The sequence below is a fragment of the Habropoda laboriosa genome, unplaced genomic scaffold (assembly GCF_001263275.1).
Source record: "Habropoda laboriosa isolate 0110345459 unplaced genomic scaffold, ASM126327v1 scaffold22, whole genome shotgun sequence".
Lineage (NCBI taxonomy): Eukaryota > Metazoa > Arthropoda > Insecta > Hymenoptera > Apidae > Habropoda > Habropoda laboriosa.
Genome location: NW_017100261.1, coordinates 4936602 through 4961233, shown reverse-complemented (window position 1 = coordinate 4961233; position 24632 = coordinate 4936602). Strand labels below are relative to the sequence as shown.

The 24632-nt window shown below is 31.7% G+C and overlaps 2 protein-coding genes across 2 annotated transcripts in view; one reads left to right on the top strand and one right to left on the bottom strand.

Annotated features, from left to right (window-relative positions):
- The first annotated feature begins 1446 nt into the window (after window positions 1-1446).
- LOC108572780 lies at window positions 1447-12275 on the top strand. The gene is made up of 5 exons (XM_017935061.1): window positions 1447-1534; window positions 10699-10734; window positions 11564-11813; window positions 11984-12164; window positions 12241-12275. The coding sequence occupies exons 1-5, from the start codon at window positions 1447-1449 to the stop codon at window positions 12265-12267; spliced, it is 582 nt and encodes a 193-aa protein (XP_017790550.1). The 3' UTR covers window positions 12268-12275.
- A 2177-nt stretch (window positions 12276-14452) lies between these two features.
- The window catches only part of LOC108572631, a 20373-nt gene continuing 10193 nt past the window's right edge, over window positions 14453-24632 (bottom strand). The window contains exons 2-3 of the mRNA XM_017934889.1: window positions 15348-15610; window positions 14453-14523 (exon numbers count right to left, since the gene is read on the bottom strand). Coding sequence (XP_017790378.1) covers window positions 14470-14523; window positions 15348-15610 — 317 coding nt within the window. The 3' untranslated portion in view covers window positions 14453-14469. The remainder of the gene's footprint in view (window positions 14524-15347; window positions 15611-24632) is intronic.

Below are 24632 nucleotides of genomic sequence, written 5' to 3'. Positions count from 1 at the left end.
CTATTCAAATTTAACGTGCTTATTTAAATTTAGTTAATTACATTTTATCCAATATGTCCCTCGATATTTGATCGTTTCTTGTAATTTTCATCTTTTCTTACTCTCGATATTTGATATTTCTTCTAATTTTCCTATGGTAGTATGAGAATTAAGATAGGAGCTCCGCTTACAATTTCCATTTTAATCTAAAACGATCGGAAAAGGAGAAAAGCAAATTCGAATAAAATTTAAATCCGCGAACGTACGATTCAGTACAATAGAACCTAATTTCAGCTTAAATATGTTAAATGCTTTATTAGTGAAAATGGAAATTTAATAGAAACACCTGTGAAAAATATATAAATGGAATTAAAATTAACGTCGCTTAATCATCAGTATCCCGAAATATTGAAAATAATTTTCTAAGGAGAACGAAATTTACGCAAGCAAACAATCTTCAATTTTGATTTCACGCAGTACTGCATACAATGGGACCTAATTGAGCTATTAAAAATGCAAAAAAAAGCCAGTACAGTATATTACAGCGATCTTGATCAGGTTCGATAAATTCTAGTCAAGTAAAAATTGTTGTTACTCGGAAGATGCTTTTTACGTAGGTCGCGAGCTAAAAGATTAACTTCCTTCCGAGAATTACAATATACTTAAGGACCAAAAGGAATACGGTGCTAAACAACACATTTGATAGAATGGAAAATTTTAATTTAAAATCTTTTCCCTCTTATTTCTTCCATAGAAACTTCCATTTTACAACATTTATGAATTAAAGAGGTTTCGTTACGCTTAAATTAATACTTCCATAGTTCGAGACCACATTTTCCATTCAGTAAATTAAATAATTATCAATAGCAACGTTAAATTAATTTCCTTTCTTTCACCTGTTTCGCAATATTCAAGCATTCAATATTTGTAAGAAAACGCATTTCGGAATAGCACAATAAAGTACAATATCGCGCAAAGTGTAACAGTTATGACTATACACAATAATTTGGAAACTTTGAAACGAAGTGAAAAGTTTGCTTAGCAAAAGTTACACGCACATCATATCGGCAAGAATTCTTTCACAAAAGGTGTCTCTAAAATATCACCGATCTCTCATTTTCCTTCTATGTTTTCCCAATTTCGAGGTTTTCATTTCAGTTTCGGTATTCCGAATATCTGCATAAAATTTCGCTCATTTTCATACCGTAGGAACTTATCTATTCGTCCCTTTTTTTTCATTTTCAATCGCATAATTAAAATGTTAAATGAGCATACCGCGAACAATACAGAAATAAAAAAATTGCAAATGGTGTTTCAGCGTCGAATTTTAAATATTTATAAATTCTCCAAGCGTTTCATGTTCGCAAAATAATTCTCGCGAATAATATTAACCGAGATCCTAAATATTATCTGAAATAATTCTCCACGTTTGTGTGTTTCTTGATAACGCAGAACAACACTGGTCACATGGCGATCGCTTCAGACCACTCCGTGACGACTGTTATTTGCACTTGGACCTTCATGATAATTTTCTGTTTTGCGGGCAGTGCATCAGGTACATCTACATTTCTATAATTATTACATTTCTCGCGTGTGTTGCATGTTTATGTGGAATATTTCAGCTGCTTTCGATAACATGATAAAACACTTCAGACAGAATTGAAAAGCTCTATCCTCGCTGGTTCCGATAGTTTCCCAAGATAAAGTGCATTTCTTTATCTAATCAGCAAAATATATTTCATCTTGTACGAAATAAAAATCTGTAATTTTGTCTTTTTCAATGTTTCATTATTTAGTGCAGCATATTTATTGTAATGTAAAATATTTGAGCTGCTTTCAGTAGTAGGATAAAATACTTTAGACAGAATTAAGGACTAGAATTTCTAACATTTTTCAAAAATAAAATATATTTCGTCGTTTAATCGGTAAAGTGAAAAGTAGAATATTGATATCTTTCGTTTAATGTAAAGTTAGTTCAAGTAAATTAAGAAGTTGTTCTATGCAACAATGTAATAATTTCGCATAAATGGGAAATAAAAATGATCTCACTTGGTTGCTGAAGATGACACAAATATTCGCATGAAATACACTTGAATTTCTTGGAAATGATGAAAACCAATGGAAAATATCGTAGCTGAAAATAGATACGTTTCAACATTGATCAACTTTACCGAACGGAAGTTTTCACGGATATGGATAAACGGAGAAACGGTATCGTTCCAGATTTTATAACAAATTCAATTGTTCCGATACCGTTATTCTCTTTCGTATTTTTCATAGTTCCAAAATGTATATTATCAAATATCGATAATACTTCTTTAATCCAATGTTTGAAATACTAAGAGAATTGAAGTAGAAATATTGTACCACTCACAAATACGTTAAATAATAATTCTTAATTAATACTTCGAAGGAAGCTTGAAAGAAAATTTATTTAACGTAACACAGAAACGTAATGAATTATTTTAAGTAACATTTTATTTTATCTGATAATTGAAAGACCAAAAATACTCCTGCAAACTTTGTTACGTTCACAGATTCTATTTAACAGTAACAATTGTGATTACTATGATTAAATTTCCCTTCTTCGCTTCCCACTATGAATTTCAAATTAAGTGTGTTTTCGTAAAACAAGGGACTCTTAATCTGTTAAAATTTAAACAGAAAATGACACCACTTTCAGACATATCAGCGACAGAGAATTAGGGACACCACAGTGTGCAGCTATGTCGTATTGCAATATTATAAGAAATGAAGTTTTTTAAACTGTCAGTTACATTTTTGATGTTGTATCTCGTTACGTTTAAAGTGGTGCTGTGTTGCACTTTAAATAAATGAAGCGTGACCTTTATCGTGCATTGTGAAATGGGACTTCGTTATAAATTCTGAGATGGAATGGCGGTGTTAAAGAAAGTTAGAAATTTTCTATATAAATTCAGCTAAACGTTGAATTAAAATTACTGCCACTTAATCATCAGTGTCCCAACGTTGAGAATAATTTGCCACCAAAAAGAAAATTTACTAATTAACTATAAATTGTACTTTGTTAAACTTTAAATCTGTAGAAACCTACATTATCATTTTTCTTTAATATTTATATTCCAATTGCTATAAATATTTTAAGCAAATTGAATGATAAAATGAAAATCGTATTAAACGAAATTGATCCTTTACTTTCGAGTGTATTTTGTCTACATAAAGAAAAATCACTTAGCGGCATAACGGAACGATTTGTTTAAATTACAATAAGTCTTGCGCGTAAAAGTTGCCAGGATTCGAGGGGAAAAAGTTGCAAAATCCTCGCGTTGATTTTATTTACGGGCCGCAAAGTGGAGCGTTAAAAAGAAACTCTTCTGACGCTTGCTGACATTATATCGGAATGTACGTAAATAAGAAAAAAATTCTCGCAATTAATCCTGCTCCCGAGGCGGGAAGTAGTTATAAGGACTAAAATGATGCCCGTCTTGTTTTTCCTCTGCTATAAACTTATTAAACGCATTAGTGATCGTGCAAATTTCGCGAAAAATCGCTGAAACATGTATCGCTGATCCACGAAGGGAATTCTGTGAACGAATGTTCTCGACGTTCCATTAATTTTTCTCTAACTTTAATTACCTAATTAAAGATATTCGAAAGTACAATACTAAATACATCAACTGAGTGTTTTACACTTAGTTTCTGAAAGAAGAGTACGAAATTTAATTCACTTTTATTCACAATTTTGTCTATATTATATTTAGAAAAATGAATTAATATTTTTAAAAAAAGCTTGAGCCATTTAGTTGTTAAATTGAAACTAATAAACACTTCTTCCGTGAATTATTAACTTTTAAGTGTATAAACAAATATTGATTTTTTTAACACTGATATAAAAAAAAAAATATTAAAGATCTGTGAAGAAGGTGAAATCCACTATTGCACTGGAGAACCTTTTGCAAAATGGTTTATCATATGGAGAACATATTGTATATCTTTTCTAGCACATATTAGTGAATATTGGTTTGTATGACTAACAATTGTAAATATAACTTTAACGAAATTCTGCTGAAATTTGCTTTTTCGTCGTAAACGATTTATAATTGAATTAATGAAACACCGTGCATATCATGGTTTGCTGGTAATGTTTCGAGGAAAAGCAACGGAACAAATTATTTTGAGAGAAAGAATTGCAAATGATCCCAGAAAACTGTTCGTCGAAGATCCTAGTAATTTATGTTGTCAATTTGTCTTTAATAAATTCACAAATGGAAAGTAGAAATAAATTACAAAACCGATTGCTTCCCCTTTTTGTCATATTTCTGTCTGATCGTGGGGAAGAAAATTTTTACAATGGAAGGTTGATTGCATCGTTAAGTGAAAATGTATAATTAAAATGTTTAAACTGCATTATAATTATGCAAATCTCGTGTCATGTTATTTCAATATTATGTCCAGGGAATATTCCGCGATTGAAATGAAATGACCGTACGGAAAGTTCAATGGTGAAGAAAAATTTGAAAATTAGCTGTTTACTGCATTCGTTACTCTATATATATGGCTATTTATTGATTGAAATTAATAGAAATCTCTAATTCTAGAAAGTACGCTTTTTTATAAAATAGATCATTTTATTTTAACATACCTAATCAGACGAAGATAGAATATACAACTTCTGTAAACGATAAAAATGTAAAATATAACGAATACAAATTCACATTTTTAATGATTCAATATTGAAGCATTTGTAACAGTCACGAACCTACACTTTCAAGTGTTCATTATTAACATAGTTCTGTAAAACTCAGTCGACTTTCATCGACAATCTAAATTCGTTACGTCGAATAAGCGAGGTTATTCTAAGCTTGTTCTGGATTCCTTCGCATTATCTCCTGTCATTCCTCCTTAAATGACACAAATTTTTCCTACTGAAAAAGCATATGTTGAGCTATCACTTAAAAGTTGAAAAAGATATAAAATTTCTTCTCCTATAAATATTTCATTTTAGAATTAACCAGAATTAGATAGAATTACACTCCCACAATTAACTCTCAATTATTCATTCTGTATTTAATCCAAAAATCAATGAGAACTTTATTTTTTAGACACCTTATTCCACAAAACTTTAGTCATCAGTCTCGAATGTTATTAAAGAGAGAAATAACGTGCTACAACACATATGCATAAATTTCGTCTATAATTAGTCAGTGCACTATCACAACGCTCTATTGTCTGTTATCCAATATCTGTTCTATTGTGAAATTTATTTGAAAAAAAAAAGAAAAAAAAAGTGAAAGATACAGAGGATGAAAATAAACGTCTATATTCCAAGATTTTGCACAAGTTCCTACACGGTATTATTCCTGATTGAAAGTTTCGGTGGAGAGTGGGAGACTGTTATTAAATGCAAAACGCAGGCATAATAGAACGGCTGGCTTAAGAAGGTCTAACGTGAACAATAATAACAAAGTTCGTGCAACTTTGTTAATGGGATCATCCGTGGGATCATCGGACCGCGTTAAATTTTAATTGTATGTAGAAAATCCCCCGTTTACAGGGTATAAGATTAGCAACTTCACGCGTTCCAGCAGTTTCGTGATGGTAACCTGTTGCAACTAAACTTTGAGGATCGTTTTGTTGCCTCGTGACTTCGCTGATCGATACTTCAGTAAGCAAGTACTTCTGAGAGGACTGTTAAAAGATACATTTTTTCATTATTTAAAAAGAGTTGGAATTTTTTGGGATTATGGATTTAGTTCTTGAGACATGAGAGAATTTCTCTTTACAAGTTTGTATGATTATTTTAGAGATAATTGCGGAAAGCTGTTTACTCGTTGAAAAGTCAAATTAACAAGCTAAACAGTAATTTTTGTTTTGTCAAATATTTATTTATATTTGATACTTGAAATGTAGATTTTTCTCAAAGGATTGCACAGAATTGTAATAATAATTTTTATTACGAGTTTCACAGTCAAGGATATGAGTATTGCTACGGTCCTGACTGAATCGCAAACGAACAGTAATAAATTGCCACTAAATGTCACTAATGTACAATTAACCGATGAATTCTGCTCTACATGTTTGAATTTCCTTATTTGAATATGTCAATACGATTTAAAGCAACTCGTCAGAGAAGGGCAAAACTAAAATTCGACTTTATTCTCGTTAATAATCTCCATTTTGTGCAATTTCTTCTTTAAACTACGAACGTGATGCTTTTTATGAAACATCATTCTCTCACTATTTACTATTTATATAATTCTTTTCAAATAACAAAAATTGACACTCAAAGAATAACGAGATAAAAGTGTGTGTAATATAACAATATTTAAAATCGTCACATTAAAACAACAAGATTAGTAACAGAAAATTGGTGAACCTTTGCAGACTGGTCTGCATATCCTTTACATGAGCAACTGAACACAAACTTGTTGCTTGATCTATAACATCAATATAACCTACTTACCGCTTAGTTTCACTTAAATTTAGTAAACATACAAAGCTGTTAGCACGTCGAAGTTTTGTATTTTTCTTAATAAGCATAAACGATCACTTTTGAAACTCGTGACTTAAAATTTCAGAATGTTCAAACTTACGTTTAATTGGACCAAATAATTAATTAGAATAAAAGCAGACTATCGTTAAAAGCATTGAAATAGTGTATCTTCCAATGATGTATGAACAAATTTGCAATCTCTCATTTTTAAAATTAATAGCACGAAGCTTCAAAGAAGTATTTTTGAGATTTATCGATCATCCAACATTCATTTTTGTCTATAACATTTTTTTAGTCAAACTACATAATTTGCCACCCTGTACATCTTCCAAAAATTTACAATATAAGTCTTCTACTTTATACAGATACAACTGTATCGATTATTTTCTTCTCGCTGACAGAGGACCGCACAAACACTTGCAGAATAAATTTCGTATCATTTTTTTTACACCGAATTTACCATCTCTTCGCGGTGCACTCTGAATATTCTAATGCTCAATATTTCTCTCCACGTTCTAGCGAGAGTATCTTAAATAAAATAAAAGGAACACCTCCTTCGCTTCTCCGATATAACATCCAAGGTTCAAAGACAGCGCGAAAATGACAGAAGAAACGAAAGAGACGACGACGGTGGTCCGTCGTGAACAGCGAAATCAGAAAACCAATTGTTGCCTTTGTCAGCTGGCTTGATGCAGCCGGATATGGAAATGTTGCCGCGCGTGTCTTTCTCCCCTGCACGTGGATTCGTATTAAAGATGTGTCAGTTGAACGTATTACGTGTAATGTTCAATTCTATTCGTATATATATTTCATTAGGCCTGTATTGGCATTTCGTTTAGGTACATCCGAGGTGTTTCGTATCGCACGTTGAATACGTCGTCGCGTAAAAATCTCGAATTACATCGAGATCGAGGGAAATTAACGCATACTTCGCAGATTTACTACTCTCGGCTGAATTTTCAATTTTAATATTTAAAACTGTATTTTCCTTTTTTCTATGTCTTTAATTGAAGAAAAGTTCGCACAGAAAAATGTGACACTCTGTGTGCGTAGAAATAAAAACGTGATTCATCTTTGTTCTTATAATTGTTAAATAGAAATTTTGTAAGAAATTCTTCATTTTTCTCATTAGAGTGGTTTCTTTAGAAACTTACTCTTTCGATGTTATTTAAAATGCTAAGTTCCGATGCAAAGATTCTTGCAAAAAGTCACGTATCGATGGTGGGGCAATGTACGAAGCGCGTTTACCTTTAAAATTTTACGACACGACAAACGGATTCACACTTGAGCTTACTTCGAAATCTCGGAAATTCGAATGTAGGAAAAAATTGAAAAAGTTCATGTCTAATGTAAGAAGTACGATGTTTATCTAACAATTATTTCCCTCATTCGCGTAAAACTTTTATTACAAAAATTATTTAAAATTTGTAATATTAAAAAATCTGCAATTGATAACGATTTCCAATATAATTTTTCTGATATCGATAAAAATAATTTGCACAAACCTAATTACGACGTTAAATAATTTTCAATGAATTAAATGTTTCGTCTACAAAATTACTTTTATCATAAAAATAATGAAACAAGTGAAAAATACATAAACGTGCCTCTAGTTTCACAGTTTAGTCGATTATCAATTTAACATTATGGTTACAAAGTTCAGCATATTTACAGTGACCGTTCAAAGTACCAATTTTACGAAACAACGCAGTAGACATTACATGCACTACAATAGCAAAGAGTACACACGTTGAATAATAAAAATTCCACGTGTACCTACTATCTAGAGTATTGTTAGCGTCAGAAAATTGTTATTACACACGGAACCTTTACGATATTATCTTCCGCGTGCAGTGAATGGTGAAATGGTCCTCAGAAAACGTTGAATCAATATAAAATCTAATTTAGCTCACCGAAACCTTTGAACTTTATAAACCAACCTTTTTAACTACATCTATTCAGTGTATATTTGTAATAATTATACAAATTCAAAATAAACGTAGAAATTCTTTTCTTTCTAAAAATTCGAAAATAAGGAATACTGATTGTTCTGTAATATTTTCATAAATGCAATTTTTATTCTCTATCGATATTTAAAATTTAGAAATAATAATAACTCAAGTCAAAATGCATTGTACTTAAGATACCATGAGTTACGGTAAATAGAATGTTTTTTCAAATTTTACAGTTTTCCATGACATGTGAATGAAAAGGATAAAAATTTAGATCATGGTGCATACAGAACGTTTAATTGATTGCTAAAAATAACGTATTTTTTACATGTTATAACATTCAGTAGGGTTAAAGAAGATCCGTGAACCTTTTCATTTTCGTACAGGATCCACTTAGACGCTCTGTTGAATTTTTAATTAACCCAGTTCATCGTGCAAGTAACCACACTCGCTTGCTTCAGCGTTAATTTAAAAACCCTAATGAGATTGAGTCGCCCACCTTAGATCTTTGTTCGGCAGAAATTCAGAAGATAAAGTATCCTGTACACCTGCCCTTGTTACAAGAGCGTGTATTAAGCATTTTTTATTCCACCGAATTATCAAGTTATCACGTGTATTTAACATGATATTCAATTAGTTTGCATCGACTTGTTTAAAATTTCTATTTTTTTTTCCAATAATCCAACGATTTTCTGTGAACACCGTGTGTCGGTTACGACGTCGATGAATTATTAGTTATTTTTATTAAATTTTCAAATATTTATCAAAATTTCTGTCATTAAGGAAATAATCGACCAAAGTTATTTGCACTATACATAGAGAAAATTATTTCTTTGAAACCTTTCTACTGTTCATCATCCTTTGTCGGCCAGTTCAAAAGAATTTTAAAATACAAGTAGTTAACAAGGAGGTCTACATTTTGTGTTCTTTCCTAAGAAAGTTTTCCTCGAAATATGCCAATGACGAGTGAACCATCAACGAGGGTTAATTATTTTTTTTTAAAAACCGGTTAAAAATCAGAATGAAATTGCTGTGATTGTCAAATATTGGGCAAAGGGTGGCCCAACAAAATATTAACTTAATTAATAAAAAATGATTATTTTCACATTTCATTAGTTTGATTTCCTCGATATAATAATTATAATAATTGCTAAATTTCCACTTGAGGTGTAAGAGAAATTATGCTCTGAGCGCTGTATTTTTTAACTTAACATTTTAATTATTTCTCAAGGTGAGAAGCCTCAAAAAATACGAGGTACTCAATGGTAGTTAAAATTCTAGGAAGCAGCGTAACCCTCTTTTTTTCTGACGGAAATATAGTACACGTGGTAATGGTAAAAAAATGTTGACCTAACGTTTCTCACTGACCGCCACAAGGGTATTAAATTTGGGAATGGCAAACAAGAAGGTATGAATGTGAGGCGCGATTGCGTGAGAAGAAGATCGTGTGAGAAAGTGGCAGTAAAGTGTTGCAAATTATGCAGTAATTCGTTTCAACCCCTAGACTAAATAAACCATAAATCTTCTGACAAATTCGGTGTTTTCTGTAAATATAAAAAATCCCACCTTTATCGTTTACATATTGTACACTAATGTCGCCATTCGTATTATTTAATCCTCCAAAAGCAGATTTTCCAATTCACTGCAGATTCCGAAATATTTGCATTTGTAGATTAAAATGGAACACACTACATATGTATATGTACATCTTCAGCAACAGGTGGGAGAAATTTTAAGGGATGATTCTGTACATTGAAATGAAAAACAAAGAAATTTCAAATTCTGTTCCACTTTTTATCTATAACTGACTAAAAATTGGCCTAAAATTCGGGAAAAAACCAATGGAGCATAGTTTCCACAGCTTACCTCGTGGAAAACATTCTGAAATCCTCAAGAGCACATCAAAATCTGCTCTATGATATTTTCGAGTGTAGAAATTCATTTTTTTTACACTTTCAAGTGGAGAAGATTAATTTCTTTTAGCATACGTACCTAAATAAGTAACTCACAAGCACATACACCCTGATTTTCGACAAAAATATTCATACAATACCAAATGACATATTTAATTACTAAGTACTAAGTATAAAGACTTGCAAATTCGATTAATTTACAACTGAAATTAGTTGTTAAGTACTTAACTACTATGAAAATGTTGGAAGAAGAATTTGATCAGAAAATTTTATTTAATTTCCTTTAATCAAAAAGCATAAAAATTAAACCATGTATTTTTCATCTATATATTAACACAAATTAAATAAACCACTATTAACCATGAAATATTATTTGTTACAGGTTCCTGCTTAAGCTATGGACATTCGTGTTGGGGAGGTATGATTTTATTCACTTCTAATGTATCATAAATACATTTCCGTTGAACTGAATTTTATATAAAAGTGTAGTTCCCACTGAACTATATTTTCTTTCTCTTTTCTAAATACGAAACAAGAAATACCATATTTACTCCATAAAATTCTATGTATTGTTGTTAATTTTACAAAATAATGCACTGACTGTATTACAATTTCTATAACATCAAGTGACTTATTTTTTATCGTTTAACGATATTTTCGATAATCCGACTATTCTGACAGCACATAAATATAAAAATGGTTCCGTATGAATGAATAAAATATAGCAACTTAACGGAGAAACGAGTTTCCCCTTCTGTTCAAGCAAAATATACGTATATACTTTCTTAAAATGAACCGTTTAAAAATCAGCTTCTTTCAGAAGTTTCTTATATGAAAGTGAAAGAGGTACTTTGAAATTTGGCTTGATACACACTTCTTGAAACTCCAGGCATAGACGTGTTATCACGGAAAATAAAACCTTTCGCCTATATCAAATACAAAATGAAATTCAGCAAGAGTACAAATAAATCATTCTTCACCTTTTACCGCTTCTCACTTTAACAGTGAGAAAAGGAACGGTTCAAAAATAAAAATAAATGTTTTACTCAAGCCTGAAAATATCGCCTAATTTCCATTCGACATCTAATTTCACCGAGTAATCAGAATAAAAGAAATTGTAACTGAACACAATAACATCCTTATAATCATTAGTATCAGTAAAAAAAATATGCAAAATAATACAGTCCTTGCGATAAACTTTTTAATTCAAAAATCTGTACCTCTGTTGATGCAATTTCAAATTGCAGCTCATGGAAAACGCAGCGGAGGACATAACAATGCATATTCAGTACCATCGAAAACAATAAACGACTTGCAGCAAGATACACCATCGCTTACCAAGGAACAACTGATGCTCTCTCGACTGATTGGCCGCCCTTTGGTATCTAACAAACACAGAGACAGGTGGGACAGACTTTTCAAAGTAAAGACGAATTTTCCCGAGAATTGGAACGATGGTGAGCGAACCGCACATTTTATTAGCGACGAGTCTATTCGGTAAGATGTGTTATCCAATAAATAACAAAGCTGTTTATTCGCTTTTAAATGCCTTTTCAATATTTTAAACGCCTCCGTCAATTTTTCGATGTTAAAATTTGTTAAAATATTTTGAAAAATTGCCTAAATTTCTTTCAACCTTAACTTATCCAGTGTGTTAACATTTTCAGAGACAGAATGAATACCGAGGAAATGGACGAGGGAAAAAGTAAACATACGAATGGCGTACAGGATGTAACGGGAAGTGTGAACGATGAAAGGAACGAAATTCCGGAAATACTATTGATACCAACAAACGAGAACAATGAACACGGCAGTAAACCACAGAACATAGAGTTTTTCAAATTCTTGGTAAATTAAAGTACCGTTAATTATAAAATTCTACGTGTTCCCGGCAATTAATCGGTTATTCCTTTTACTTTTTCAGAGTGACGCAAATGATAATTTCGAATAAGAGAACGGAACATTTCTGTGAAACATAATGTAAAATAGAAATTGTCATAAATACATAATAACTGGACTAATGAGAATATTGTTTAAAACTAATTTCTTAGAAATCGTGTTTCGTGAATGGAAAAAATTGAACGACTATCTTATCAACATGCCAATCCATTAATCGTTAATTTGATACTTTAGTCGTACATATGGCAATTCATATATAAATAAATTCATACATAAACAGTTGCCTCTGTTTTCATCTTTCTGTAACTGTGATTAATACATTAAATTTCGTTTAACCAACTATAAGTTTTGTTATAAATACAAAAGTATCGAATAAAGAATGATAAATTAATATACCGATGATAACACAGTAGTTTCTTTTATGACCTTTCATGCTTTTTATTGCAACCGAAAATTCCACCAAAAAATTATATCATAGTATTATCGAGTGCTGAACACTTCTTCGTTAAAAATTACAAGATTTATATTTAACTATTATAAAAACCAAAATGATCAGATTTTTGGTACTAAGATTTTCACTAATGCGCACAGAATGTCACACATTTTTCTTATTTCACCATTTCTTAAATTAGGAACGTAGAAGAAATAAAAGGATACTATTTTAAATATTAAAATTCAACCAAAATTTGTCGCATATTGAAATCATTTTTGTCACTGGATCATGTTGCTTCCAAGAAAAGTGTACCGACAAATATCCGCGTTGGATAAACAAGTAGATTAACTTCCTTATATATCAGAGACTAAGTCTGCTATCGATTACGAAGTTCCCACGATGCTTTGCATTATCGAATAGCATTTCCACCGATGAATAATTGTGCAAGTATAGAAAAGGACGAGTTTTCGTTTGTAACGTACCAGAGGTAATTTCGAAGGTGTTGGAATAAAATGAGAATGAAGAAAATAGTCTATCCATTACGAAGTTGTATTAATTATTCATCTGGAATATCTACAATTGAATTGTTATCACACAGCTGCTTTAGTCACATTCATTTATCATTGCGGTTATTACCGTGATTAATATGTATCAATTTCGAAATCAACACGTTAATATTAATAACTAAATAATCTTCCATTTAATAAATTCAGTGCTATATAAGTATCGATGAATTTTTATTGATGAAAATTTACAAGAGAAGAGCTTAATTCTTAATTCGAATATCGTACCATTCTGTAACACGATATTAATTAAACATTTTACTACGAAATTTGATTTACAATTTAGTATGCACAAAAATGGAAATATTAAATATTGGAGGTGTGAATAATTTACGAAAAATTTAATTTTGCAGAAGAAAAATGTGGAAGGTATGAGAATTTTAAATATTAATGAAATTAAATACTAAATAATTGAAAACATGACTTAAAAATTGCAGCACTTAGAAAACATAATAGAAGGGATTAAACTTATCTTCCTCTAAATAATGTGAAAATATTATGTTCAAATAATTTATCCTCCAAAAATGAGTAATCAAAGATACACCTACAGTTTGAAAAAGAAAAACACATAACTATTAAGGACATAATAAGCAAATGAAGAAAATTTGCTTTAGTGAATTAAATACAATACAATTGGATATTACTTATAGTATTTATTATGCAAATAATGTCACTCCTGAATAAATATTACAAATTACTATAATCTATTCAGTACTGTTTGATTGTAAGATATATGTATGCTTAACAAAATATTGGTATAATTCAGATATGTTTTAACTAATAATTAAGTCATTGTTCAAAAATAATAAAAAAGTCAAAGTAAATTCTTTGATTCTGCATTGAGCCACGTTTATCTGTTAATGGCAAACTGACAAAACTTCATTTCAAGGAATAACGTTTTATTCACTCTACTTCATACTCATACATAATTCAGATGGAACAATTGTATGTCACTGTTAAAACCGAAGTTCGTGAAAAACATAAAGAAATAGTAAAATACAACGATCTCTGGTGTGTTTATTGATTACGAGCAAGAAAAGAAATACTCTATTATTAATCGTACATATTTTATCTTCGTGACAGTTTAAATACAATTCATTTCACGCATTTTACTTTGCATAAAAGTAAGGCATACAAATTTTTCAAATTATAATAGAGTAACTGCTGAGGTATTACATTAAAACATGTTCATTTATCAATTTTACATATTTCTCTTGTCTAACTTCAAATTCAAAGTGTAATAGAAATGCCTATCCGTTTATTTGTTATTTAGCTCCGCGTCCGGTTGATGAAGGCGATGATGCAACGTCAACTGCAATTATTAATTGAATCGTTAATTTCGTAGTTCTTCAAACTTGCATGCTTCGTCCTATTAAGTATTTTCTACAAAAGTGTTACACAGTTTCTACTGTTTTTTTGTGAATTTAGGTTCGTTTTCACTCCTTCCAACTGAACTGGAAATAAAAATCTGAAATGTCTTCCTAATGAGGATCGGCATTCACGTGATAACAAGTTGCAGAAGATAAAGAAATTTACCAAATGTGGAAGTAAGACAAATTGTAAAGAACACGAGGATGAGAATACAAAAAGAAAACTCCTAAGAATTACGAATCTATTATACACTACCGGCCAAACGTTTGGAATCAGTACTGAATCTGCTACTAATTTTTCATAGACTTGGTATTGATATTGTGGAGATAAATAGCAACTTATCTCGTATCGATTGATTTGAATGATACAAAATTCGTTAAAAAATTCTTACAGCTGCTGACTTTTCTCTGGGAATTTTTGTCTAACTTGCAATGCACAGTGATTCCAAACTTTTGGCCGGTAGTGTGTATAGAGGGTGTTTCCTTTATCTCGCAAAATTGGAAGTGATAAGTTTCAAAAGACGACAAAATTTACCAAATGTGGAATAAGACAAATTGTAAAAAAACACGAGAAAATAACTAAAAATTACAAATCTATTATATGAATATACAGGGTGTTTCCTTTATCTCTCAAAATTGGAATACCTCATTAGGGACTGAACCAATGAAAAAAATGTTTCAACAAAAATGATTTCGTATGAAGAAAGACACCATATGTTGCAAATAATTTTTTTGCAAGTCGAGTGTTGAGGGAAAATTTGTATACCCATTGTCGTACGATGAAGGACAACGTGTAAGGATCGAATCTCGAGGAATCCTGACGACGCATCTGAGGAAAAAGTATCTCCGGTTGTCCTCCGAATTTCTGCTCCGGGCGAACGAAGTCGTTGCTCAAACTCAGAGTTTCTGTTTTTTCGCTTCTGTCGTCGGTAGACGGTTCGTTCCCTTGAAGCACATTATCCCGCAAATGTGGATCGAACCTCTTGCCGTGGCCACCGTAACAAGAATGCCCAAACGCTGAACAACCACCTGTCAGGTAGAAAAGAAAATTGATTGCCGTTGTTATGCGAGTATAGAACAGTCGTTAATTCACTGATATCAGCTGTAAGTGAGATAAAGTGTATACAGAGTATTCGGTGAATATTTAAATGTATCAGAAAATATATAACAATTTGTGATTCGTATAAAAGGATCAAGTGAAATTTTGAATTTTAACATTATCAAATTTTCTGCTCACAATGAATTTTGGTTGAGGAAAGTTTGACATTTGTTTCTGTATTATTGAAAGAGTTGGAATTGTGAAATGTTAAAGTATAAGATAATAGAAAATGGAAAAATATTGCATTGATAATCTTGAACGATCGTTCTGTATTAAAATTTATCGATATTAATGGTAATTTAAGATTACTGACAGGCTGTATAATTTTAGGTATTTTTGGAAGAATTACGATACTGTATATCAGTGTTGAAATAATTGTAACTGATTACTAGAAAAGAAGAAGTGTTAAAAAATAGAATTTTCATATATAAACAGTGCTGATAAATAAAAGTACAATAGGTACAGTACTTAGAGTACATAAATAATTAAATAATCTTAATTTGAGTCTTTACTTAATTCGAAAATTCTGGATACTCAAACACTCAATCATATAATTGAATGCATTAAAAAAGTAATAGTATTTGATTGAAACCGATTTGCACATTCTTTGAAATTGCATTACTACAGGAAAAAGAAATCCACACATTTAAAAAGTATCAGCCAATAGGGAATAAATAGCAAAAATTATCGAATAAAATAGAGAACGTTTAACATAACAAGAGATTATTTCGTTTCAATAACTGAGATCTAATCTATCCCCTCTTTCTATGTGTTAACGAGAATAAATATAATTGTGAATAGAAAAAAGAATCTGTAATCAACACAGTTTCAATGTGCATCGATTCAATTTGACAATAACAACGTTGTAACGGTGTTCTCGTGACACTAAAGACTATTCCAGTCTACATCAGACAATAATTGTCTAATTCGAAAATACTCTACTACATTTCACCGTTTCCTATCTCAGCCCTGCGGTATCCAGTTTACACTTTCTGCTAACGAACAAAGCCATTCATTGACAAATTTAATTTTCCTCTCCCTTTGTTCTTTTCAAAAATGCTAGAATTTTGTCGAGCTCGAGATCGAAAAAAAAAGTACACGCAAAGTTATCGTCGCTGCGACAGCTTGCAAATAAAAAAAAATGTCCCATTTTTTCTAAAACTGAAATCACGTGATACTTTCTGTACCAAACATAACGGGTGTCCCAATACTTATGAACGATAGCGTATACGTAGCCGGTTAAGTGACTTAAAATAGAACGTTGAATACGCAAGGCGGATCAATCGAATCTCTCTCGTGGAGAAAATGACAAATCGAGCGCAACAGGGGAAAAAAGGAAAGTGGAGAAAAGAACGAACCGCGCGAGCAGGCTGAATTAAAAGCTGAGGTAAAAAGTGCAACGCGAAACGTGATTGGTCGCACGTGATCTGCAAGAGAAATGAAAAAGCGGGTGAATCGGACGAGGGCGTGAACTTATTCACTCAATTATTATCTTAAACGAAGGCTGGCTTTAATCGATCATCGGTTTCAAGTTTCTCTCCCCCCGATCACGTCCGGTTTGCGTGTTTTAAAAGCTTCTGAAAGCACTTTAAAGGGACTCGATCACGGGAGGGCTGGTTACCGGTAGAGATTCTCCCCGCTGCACAAAAGCGGCTCTACACCGATAGATAAATACACAAATTATAAAAGTGCTTTTTCCCGTATTTCTTCTCCCTTTACATTTTTAATCGGCTCGCTCGAACAAGCGAAATATGGAAAGGGACAAATGTTAAACGTGGAAGCTTTGATCCGAGAGTTGTTGATTTTGACAAGAGCACTCGTGGTAAAAACGAATGGGAACTTAATAGAAGCACACAAGGAGATTATTTTTATAAAAGGGAAATTATTCTACTAAAAATCAGCTGAACGAAGCGAAGTTCCTTTTTCTGTTCTTAACTGAATTTCATTCGTAGAATTACACTTGAACAAGTGTGCATGAATCTTCGTTTTCGGAAAGTTTCATGCAAAAATAGTACGACTGATAGATAAAAAAAAAAGAAATATGTGAAAGGGCAATAATCATTTTTAAGTCAAGAGAAATTAAGATGATTAATTCGAATCTCCATCATTTTAGAAAATATTATAATTAAAAGTGTACTCGAATTTAATATCTCAATAGTAAATATGAAATTTAATTATTACGTTAATTTGAACAAATCCGAACTTCAGTTTCTTCTTACCTATATTCAATATTTTAAAAACAAAGATATTGTCATTAAGTTAATTTTCCGGAATTTTATGTTTCAATCGAAAAGCAAGCAATGTATTCAATAAAATAGATTAAATTATCAATATACGCGTTTAAACGTGTTGTAATACTGTCAAGTACTCTTTCGATCATTTATAATGGAATAGGTTCACAGATCCTACTTGTTCTACCCTATCTCTCCTTTTCTCAAGTGATTGACTGCTCTCGGTATCACCTTCCAGTTTTCTTTAGAAAAGCAAGTCGACGATCCATTACGTCCAACGATTTATATATTTATAATTGCTGCTATCCTCGATTGTATACGATTAACATTACTATGATTCAGAGATTACTTGCAAACGAGGTCTTTCAAAGACCAAAATATCTGAAATTATTCTGAAATTATTTGAGAAAATTTTCAAATTATTATTAACCCTTTGCATTCCACTGGTATAGTACGCACCATAACTCCGTTCAAGCTTTATTCGTATGAAAATGAAGCAAATCAACAAAAGAAATAATCCTTTCCAAAAAATTCTCTGCAAAAGTGTGTTAAAATTGCGGGTCGGTCAGAATGTTCAAAGTGCAAAGGGTTAAAATATCTGAGATAGTTGAAATTACTTTCACACCAGTTATCATACCATAAAATCAAAAATTATAAAACAGCCTTAAAGGCAATTTCAAAGGACATTCAACATCTCCCATTAGATTTATCCACCTGAAGAGTGCAATTATTAAAAAATTCTCTACAAAGGTATTTCATACAAGAAAACATGTGAATATTGAACCAAACACGGAACTAAAAAACAATTTTCTACGAATCTATTTCCATAACAATAACTGAGTCAAATATTCCCATGCTTCCATCGAAAAATTTCGCTCCAAGAGAGAAGAGTAGCGCGTAAAAGTCTGACTTTAAAAGAGGCGCAAGGGGACAAACATAGTGCATTGGTCGCGAAAATAGCTCGAGCCGCGAAGCGTTTCCCGTTCGACGAGCTTTTCGATGGCACACAACCCGCGATAAATCGCTTTTTTGCCACAGTCCGCATTCGGGGAAAATAGAAATATTTGCAGGTGACACGCTCTCAACCGAAACATTCTGCTCGCACTTTGTGTTTATGATCGTCGACGAAATACATTTTACGACTGCGACAGCCTATTCTGCTCATTCGAATTCGGACCAGAGTTGAGCGTTCCCATCATGAATCAGATTGGCAGCTCGAACGATTCTATCGTTTCTGGATGCAGATGTGTCGAAATCTAACGACACATTGTAACCTGTTCTCGTTGCTTTTTGCGTCTTAATTGATCGTGGCAGCGTGTTCATTTCTTTTTAACATTCGGTATTTTCTAAGCGCTGTTGCTTGTCTGCTTTAATATTCTACAACAAAGTGTTTCTTAACGGACGGAACAGCGAAAGAAGTGGCTACACACTGTCGTTAGCAGAAGAGTTTCATAAAACTGACCTTTCGAAAATATTTGAAAGAAAAACCTCGATATTCTTGGAACTAAGTATTTGCAGGTATTCCCTGGGACGAATCGTGATTTCTTCGATTTCAAACATCATTATCTCGATGAAATGAATTTATTTATCTTACTTTAAGGGTATTTTATCTTACTTGGACGTGACTTTAATTCCCAACAAAGGCGACAATTTTACTCGTAATAATTAATGCGTTCAGTGCTACTGGACAATTATGAGTTTCAACGGAAGTTTAAAGGGACGTTGAAAAGTTACGCTAAAATGTTAAAAAACAGAAACACAATGCTCCTTATTTTCCGTATTTTCTTTAAATACAATTTAAGGTCGCATCAACGTCTTGGTTATTAGCGACCATAATTCGCGATTGTTTCATATTTCAAGATAAGTGTATTTATTCTATGGATAAGTTCGACTGTGAAAGTACTTTTTCTGAATCTACAGAGTGAATATTTTTTAATTAGTATCTTCTTAAACGATGATCTGCAGAAATAACAAAGTAACCATTGTAGCTTCTTTATACACCATCAAAAACGAGGGTAACTTCGTTCGACGTCATTCAGCTTAACTTCGTTTTCTACTCGAACCTACGAATCAAAGGGGAAAGGAACAAAAACGTAGCTTTCGCTCGTTACGAATATTTGCAGAACAGATTCGCCCAAGAATTTGATAAAATTTATAACTACAAATAATACCTCGAGTTTCCGATCAAACGAAACAAGTTGATTTCGAATCTCTGAATTTACGCGTTTACTTAAAGTACACGCTTGAAAGTAATTTGAACGGTGAAAAGCAAGGAGCTATTTAATATTCCCTGAAATAGACACGAAATTCACCCTTTACTTCCAAAAATAATTAGTCAGTAATAAGACAATATTATTTAAAAAAAAAAAAAAAACAATGCAAAGTTCTTCCACGACGAGTATTAAATTTTCAAAGTAATCTATAAGTTTGAAAGTCGCAATATCAGCGCAGATAAGATGAAGCATCGTTCCTAGAAATCGACAGTAAAAGAGCAACTTGTTCGACCCAGTTGTAGATAGAAATGACATTATTCTTGGGATCGAGTGATTTAATAAAAGCGGTTCGCCTGGTATAAACCTACGAATGCCGCTTGCATTTAAAGTGCGACATAACGACGAATATTTAGTAAATACTTGAACCAATTTTTATCCCATTCTGAGACATACTTCACTCGAAGACAACCAACAGAGTTTTCGGTCGTCTTCTTTTTTTCATCTAAACGTTACAGCGAAGATTTTGGAAAATATCACCGGTAGCAAAAAATGTTTTCAAATAAAATCGATCTTTCCCAAAGTGATTACTTTTCTGCTATATTTATTTTTTTTCGTATACGAGTACGACGACGAGATTTCAAAGTCTATTTTTCTAATGGAACTGCATGTTTTCTCATATGCAAAAGTCTGGTTAATTTAAATGTCGTGTATTTTTTATAGCGTTGCAATAATAATTCCGTAGAAATTTAAATTGTCCTACGTAGGATTGATTGTTTGAAAATTTTTATTTTTGAAAGTTGCAAATATTTTGATTATTGTTTAAAATAAACGTGTTCGTATTTAATGCAGAAAATGAAATATGAAAAAGTTCACGTTAGAAATATACTTCAACGTAACGAAATCATTCTTCATTGTGTTCATTGCGAGGTAATGTTCGAAAACAATGTTTCAGTAGTTATTAATAGAAATTTGTTATCTTAAATTCGCAACAAAATTCACAATAAAATTTCTAATTTTCTAAGGTTCTTGTTAACTTATTAACTTATTAACACTTCGAAAAGTGTCCTTATTAACATTTAAAGCAAACTATTCTTAAACTTTTTAATAATTCTGGTAGTCGTTGCTTACGTATCCTACGTTGCATTATTTTCTAACGAATTTGACATAAATTTTTGAATTAAAAATCTCAATTACAGTAAAATTACTTACGTGGACAATTAATACTTTACTGTTACATTATTATCACGATAATTTCGATAAACAAATATTATTCAATTTACTTGCGACAAATGTATCAATTTCACCTGCATTAATAGTGCATTAACAAATCGGCACATGTTTGTACCACGATTGTCCGTCAAACCGTAAAATAACTGTATATATCGAAATAACATTACGAAAGCAAATATAACTTCTACTTTAAGAAAGTATTTAATGAAAAACACATAGTGCTTTAATTTCTATTTCTTATTAAATTTAAAAAACTTTATAGCACTGTGAACGCTATAAACACGTAACAGGTACTTTAATTTCTACTTTCCGTTAAATTTGACGAACTTTATAAATAATATAAATATAATAATCACACTGAAATTACATCCAAAATTGAGTAATTCAATGGCTCACCCTGTAATATGCACATTCATGATAAATATTACGAACTAATTATCAACTACATGATCAGTTAGGTAAATATTGTATAAACATGTGCAAAATTTCAAAAGTGCCTCTAACGACCTAGCAATTAAATAATTTTAACGAGTGTACTAACACGTTCAAAATTTTCAAGACTGCCTTCACACTTGATTAATTAATTAACGCGTTCGAATCAGCTCGACTCATCAATGGAACAAAAGCAGTATTTCTGAGAAATTACTTCAACCACCAATACTGATAAAATGCAGCCTTGGATAAAAGTATCAAGCACTCCGTTGTGAGAGGTAGAAATTAATCGAAGGCGTTTAATATTACAGTTAAGAATATACGTTGTATAAGGAAAGTGATCCGATTGCTTCGAAAGGCGCAGGAAGACTGTTGATATCTCCGTCCTCGCGACATACTGTTAGCCGGCGAAGCGGCGTGTTGCCGTCGTCTTTGTCAACAATGCCGCCGACAGGCAAATCAAAGGTGAACCGATCCACGCTACATATCCTTACACTATACAATATGAATTATTTCAAAATAACTTTGCATCAGGAGGAAAACGAACTATTGAAATATTGAAGATAAGAGGTTTCTTATCTTGGGAAACAATTAAAATATTAGGTTGAAATATACAGTGCCCAGAGCATAATTTCTCTTATATCTCCAGTAGAAATTCTTTAAAAATTTGACAATTATTGTGGGTGTGTGATTTTGTATTAGAAGGCAATCGAACTATTGAAATGTGAACCCTTTGCCAATTTTTAACAATCACACCAATTTCTTTCCGATCTTTACTCGATTAAAAAAAAAAATTAACTTAACATTTTTTTTTTTTGCTTGCCTTTCTATCAGCAAATACCAGAAAATAAACGCCCTATTGAAATGTCAGCAGAATTTTCACAGCAAAACGGAAAGGAATTTTTACATTTAATCTCCCCTATTAAAATTTCATCTAAGTACACCGATAAGTAACTGAACTCTTGATATAACACCAACCCCTACCTCATCCGAAGTTTGGAATGCTTAATTGAATTTCTAACACCAATTCGACAATATAACAAAATCTATTCTCAGTTTGATCAAATCAATGAATTCCTTTCTGCGGAAAATTTATCGACGCTTGTTAAATAAAATGTATTTGCAGAGCTATGGAACAAAATGAAATACGGTGCTTCCTCGAACAACGCGGTTTCACTTATACGCGATTTTTTTTCTTTTTTTAAATTTCGACGTTCATTTCGAGAATCAATTTACACGTTTAGCGCACATTTACAAGTTTCTTTATCATGGAGAAGAAGAGAGGCGACAAAGAACAAATACGAATTCTCACAAGTTGCCGCTGTATATAAGAAACAGTGGCGCCAAATTCAAATGCATACATAACGAACAATCGAATTTGGGAGAAAAATCAAACGACTAACGTGTCGCTGCAAGCTAGAAGGAGCTACATTTAAGTAACTACATAATATGAGCATGTATTTTTGCAAATATATGCACACTCATTGGAAGAAAATAAATGTTCAATTTTTTTTTCAAATGACGCGGTCAATCTGAGCACTGTACATTTATTTCGCATAAAATATGCTAACAACTACAAGTAGGTATAAATTTCAAAGGAAAGAAAAAATATGAAATATTTTACATTATAACATGAACAGAATTAATTCGATTCAATCTAACTAGAACCATTATGCAATATTGCGATATTAAATTAATCCTTAAATCTGTCTTTTAAAATTATAACTGAAAATATGCATTTTTCATACAATTCTCCTTTAAACTGAGATTTCTAGTGTAACAAAACTTACTTAAAGAAGTGTCAACGTTAAATCAGCCATAAGTTCCATTTAAACATGAAATTTACCTTAAGAATTTAAATGGATACTCTGCTGGGCTCGCTTTTCTATTCTTTCTTGGTCTTCTTTGCCTTTAAATTCATCTCGATGAAAAACAATTCTCCCGTGCATGCGTTTCTATTTGATCGAGAAACACTGTTCCATGAATGTGTTATGCTGAACCTTAACACGAGTCAAGAGAAAATAAGTTTCCCGCATATTATATTTGCCATTGCACGAAAGACATGTTTAAAGTGTGAATGTAAAATTATAAATGAAAAACTATAGTACAATATAAATGACGTATTGAAAGATATTGCAAAAATTGATCTCATGTTAAAATTCATTTCTTTTATTTAAATATCAATTATTCGTACTTAAGGTTACGAAATACAACATTTTTCTTTCATCCAATTCATTTTGAACATTATTATTATGCTACCACTGTGATATTAATCATCTCACATTGATATTAGGCAAACGAACAGGTGTTTGGAAAACTTTAAGGCGATTATACAGGAAGCAACTCCTAGCTGAGTAAATTTGGCTTAAAACTTGAAATCGTTTAAAATCTTTATTTCCTCAACATTCGTTTCGACGTTATTTTTTAATACGTTCAAACAGGACCACTTATCCAAGTTCCAGACGTCTGATACTGACAGACAACCTCACACCATTCGCGATCCATTTCATGGCCCACTTTCGAACTTTACTGTGGATTGCAAATTTTTAATGTTCTTTGCAGTATTTCGTTTCCTCCTCATAATTACTCTTCCATCTGAACCAACAATATGTGCAACTTGTATTCGATCGTATAAAATAAAATTTTTCTAGAAATTTGAATCTCTTATGCGTATTGCCCTCCTTTTATTTTCTAACACTTACAGCTGTTTCCTTTTAATAATAATTTTACCGTGATAATCATTTCCTAACTGCACTTACTTAATAATCGAATCACTTCCTTACTTTTATTCGAATATTGTATAAAAATTTTAAATAAATAATTATAAATAGCAAAACTAATAATTA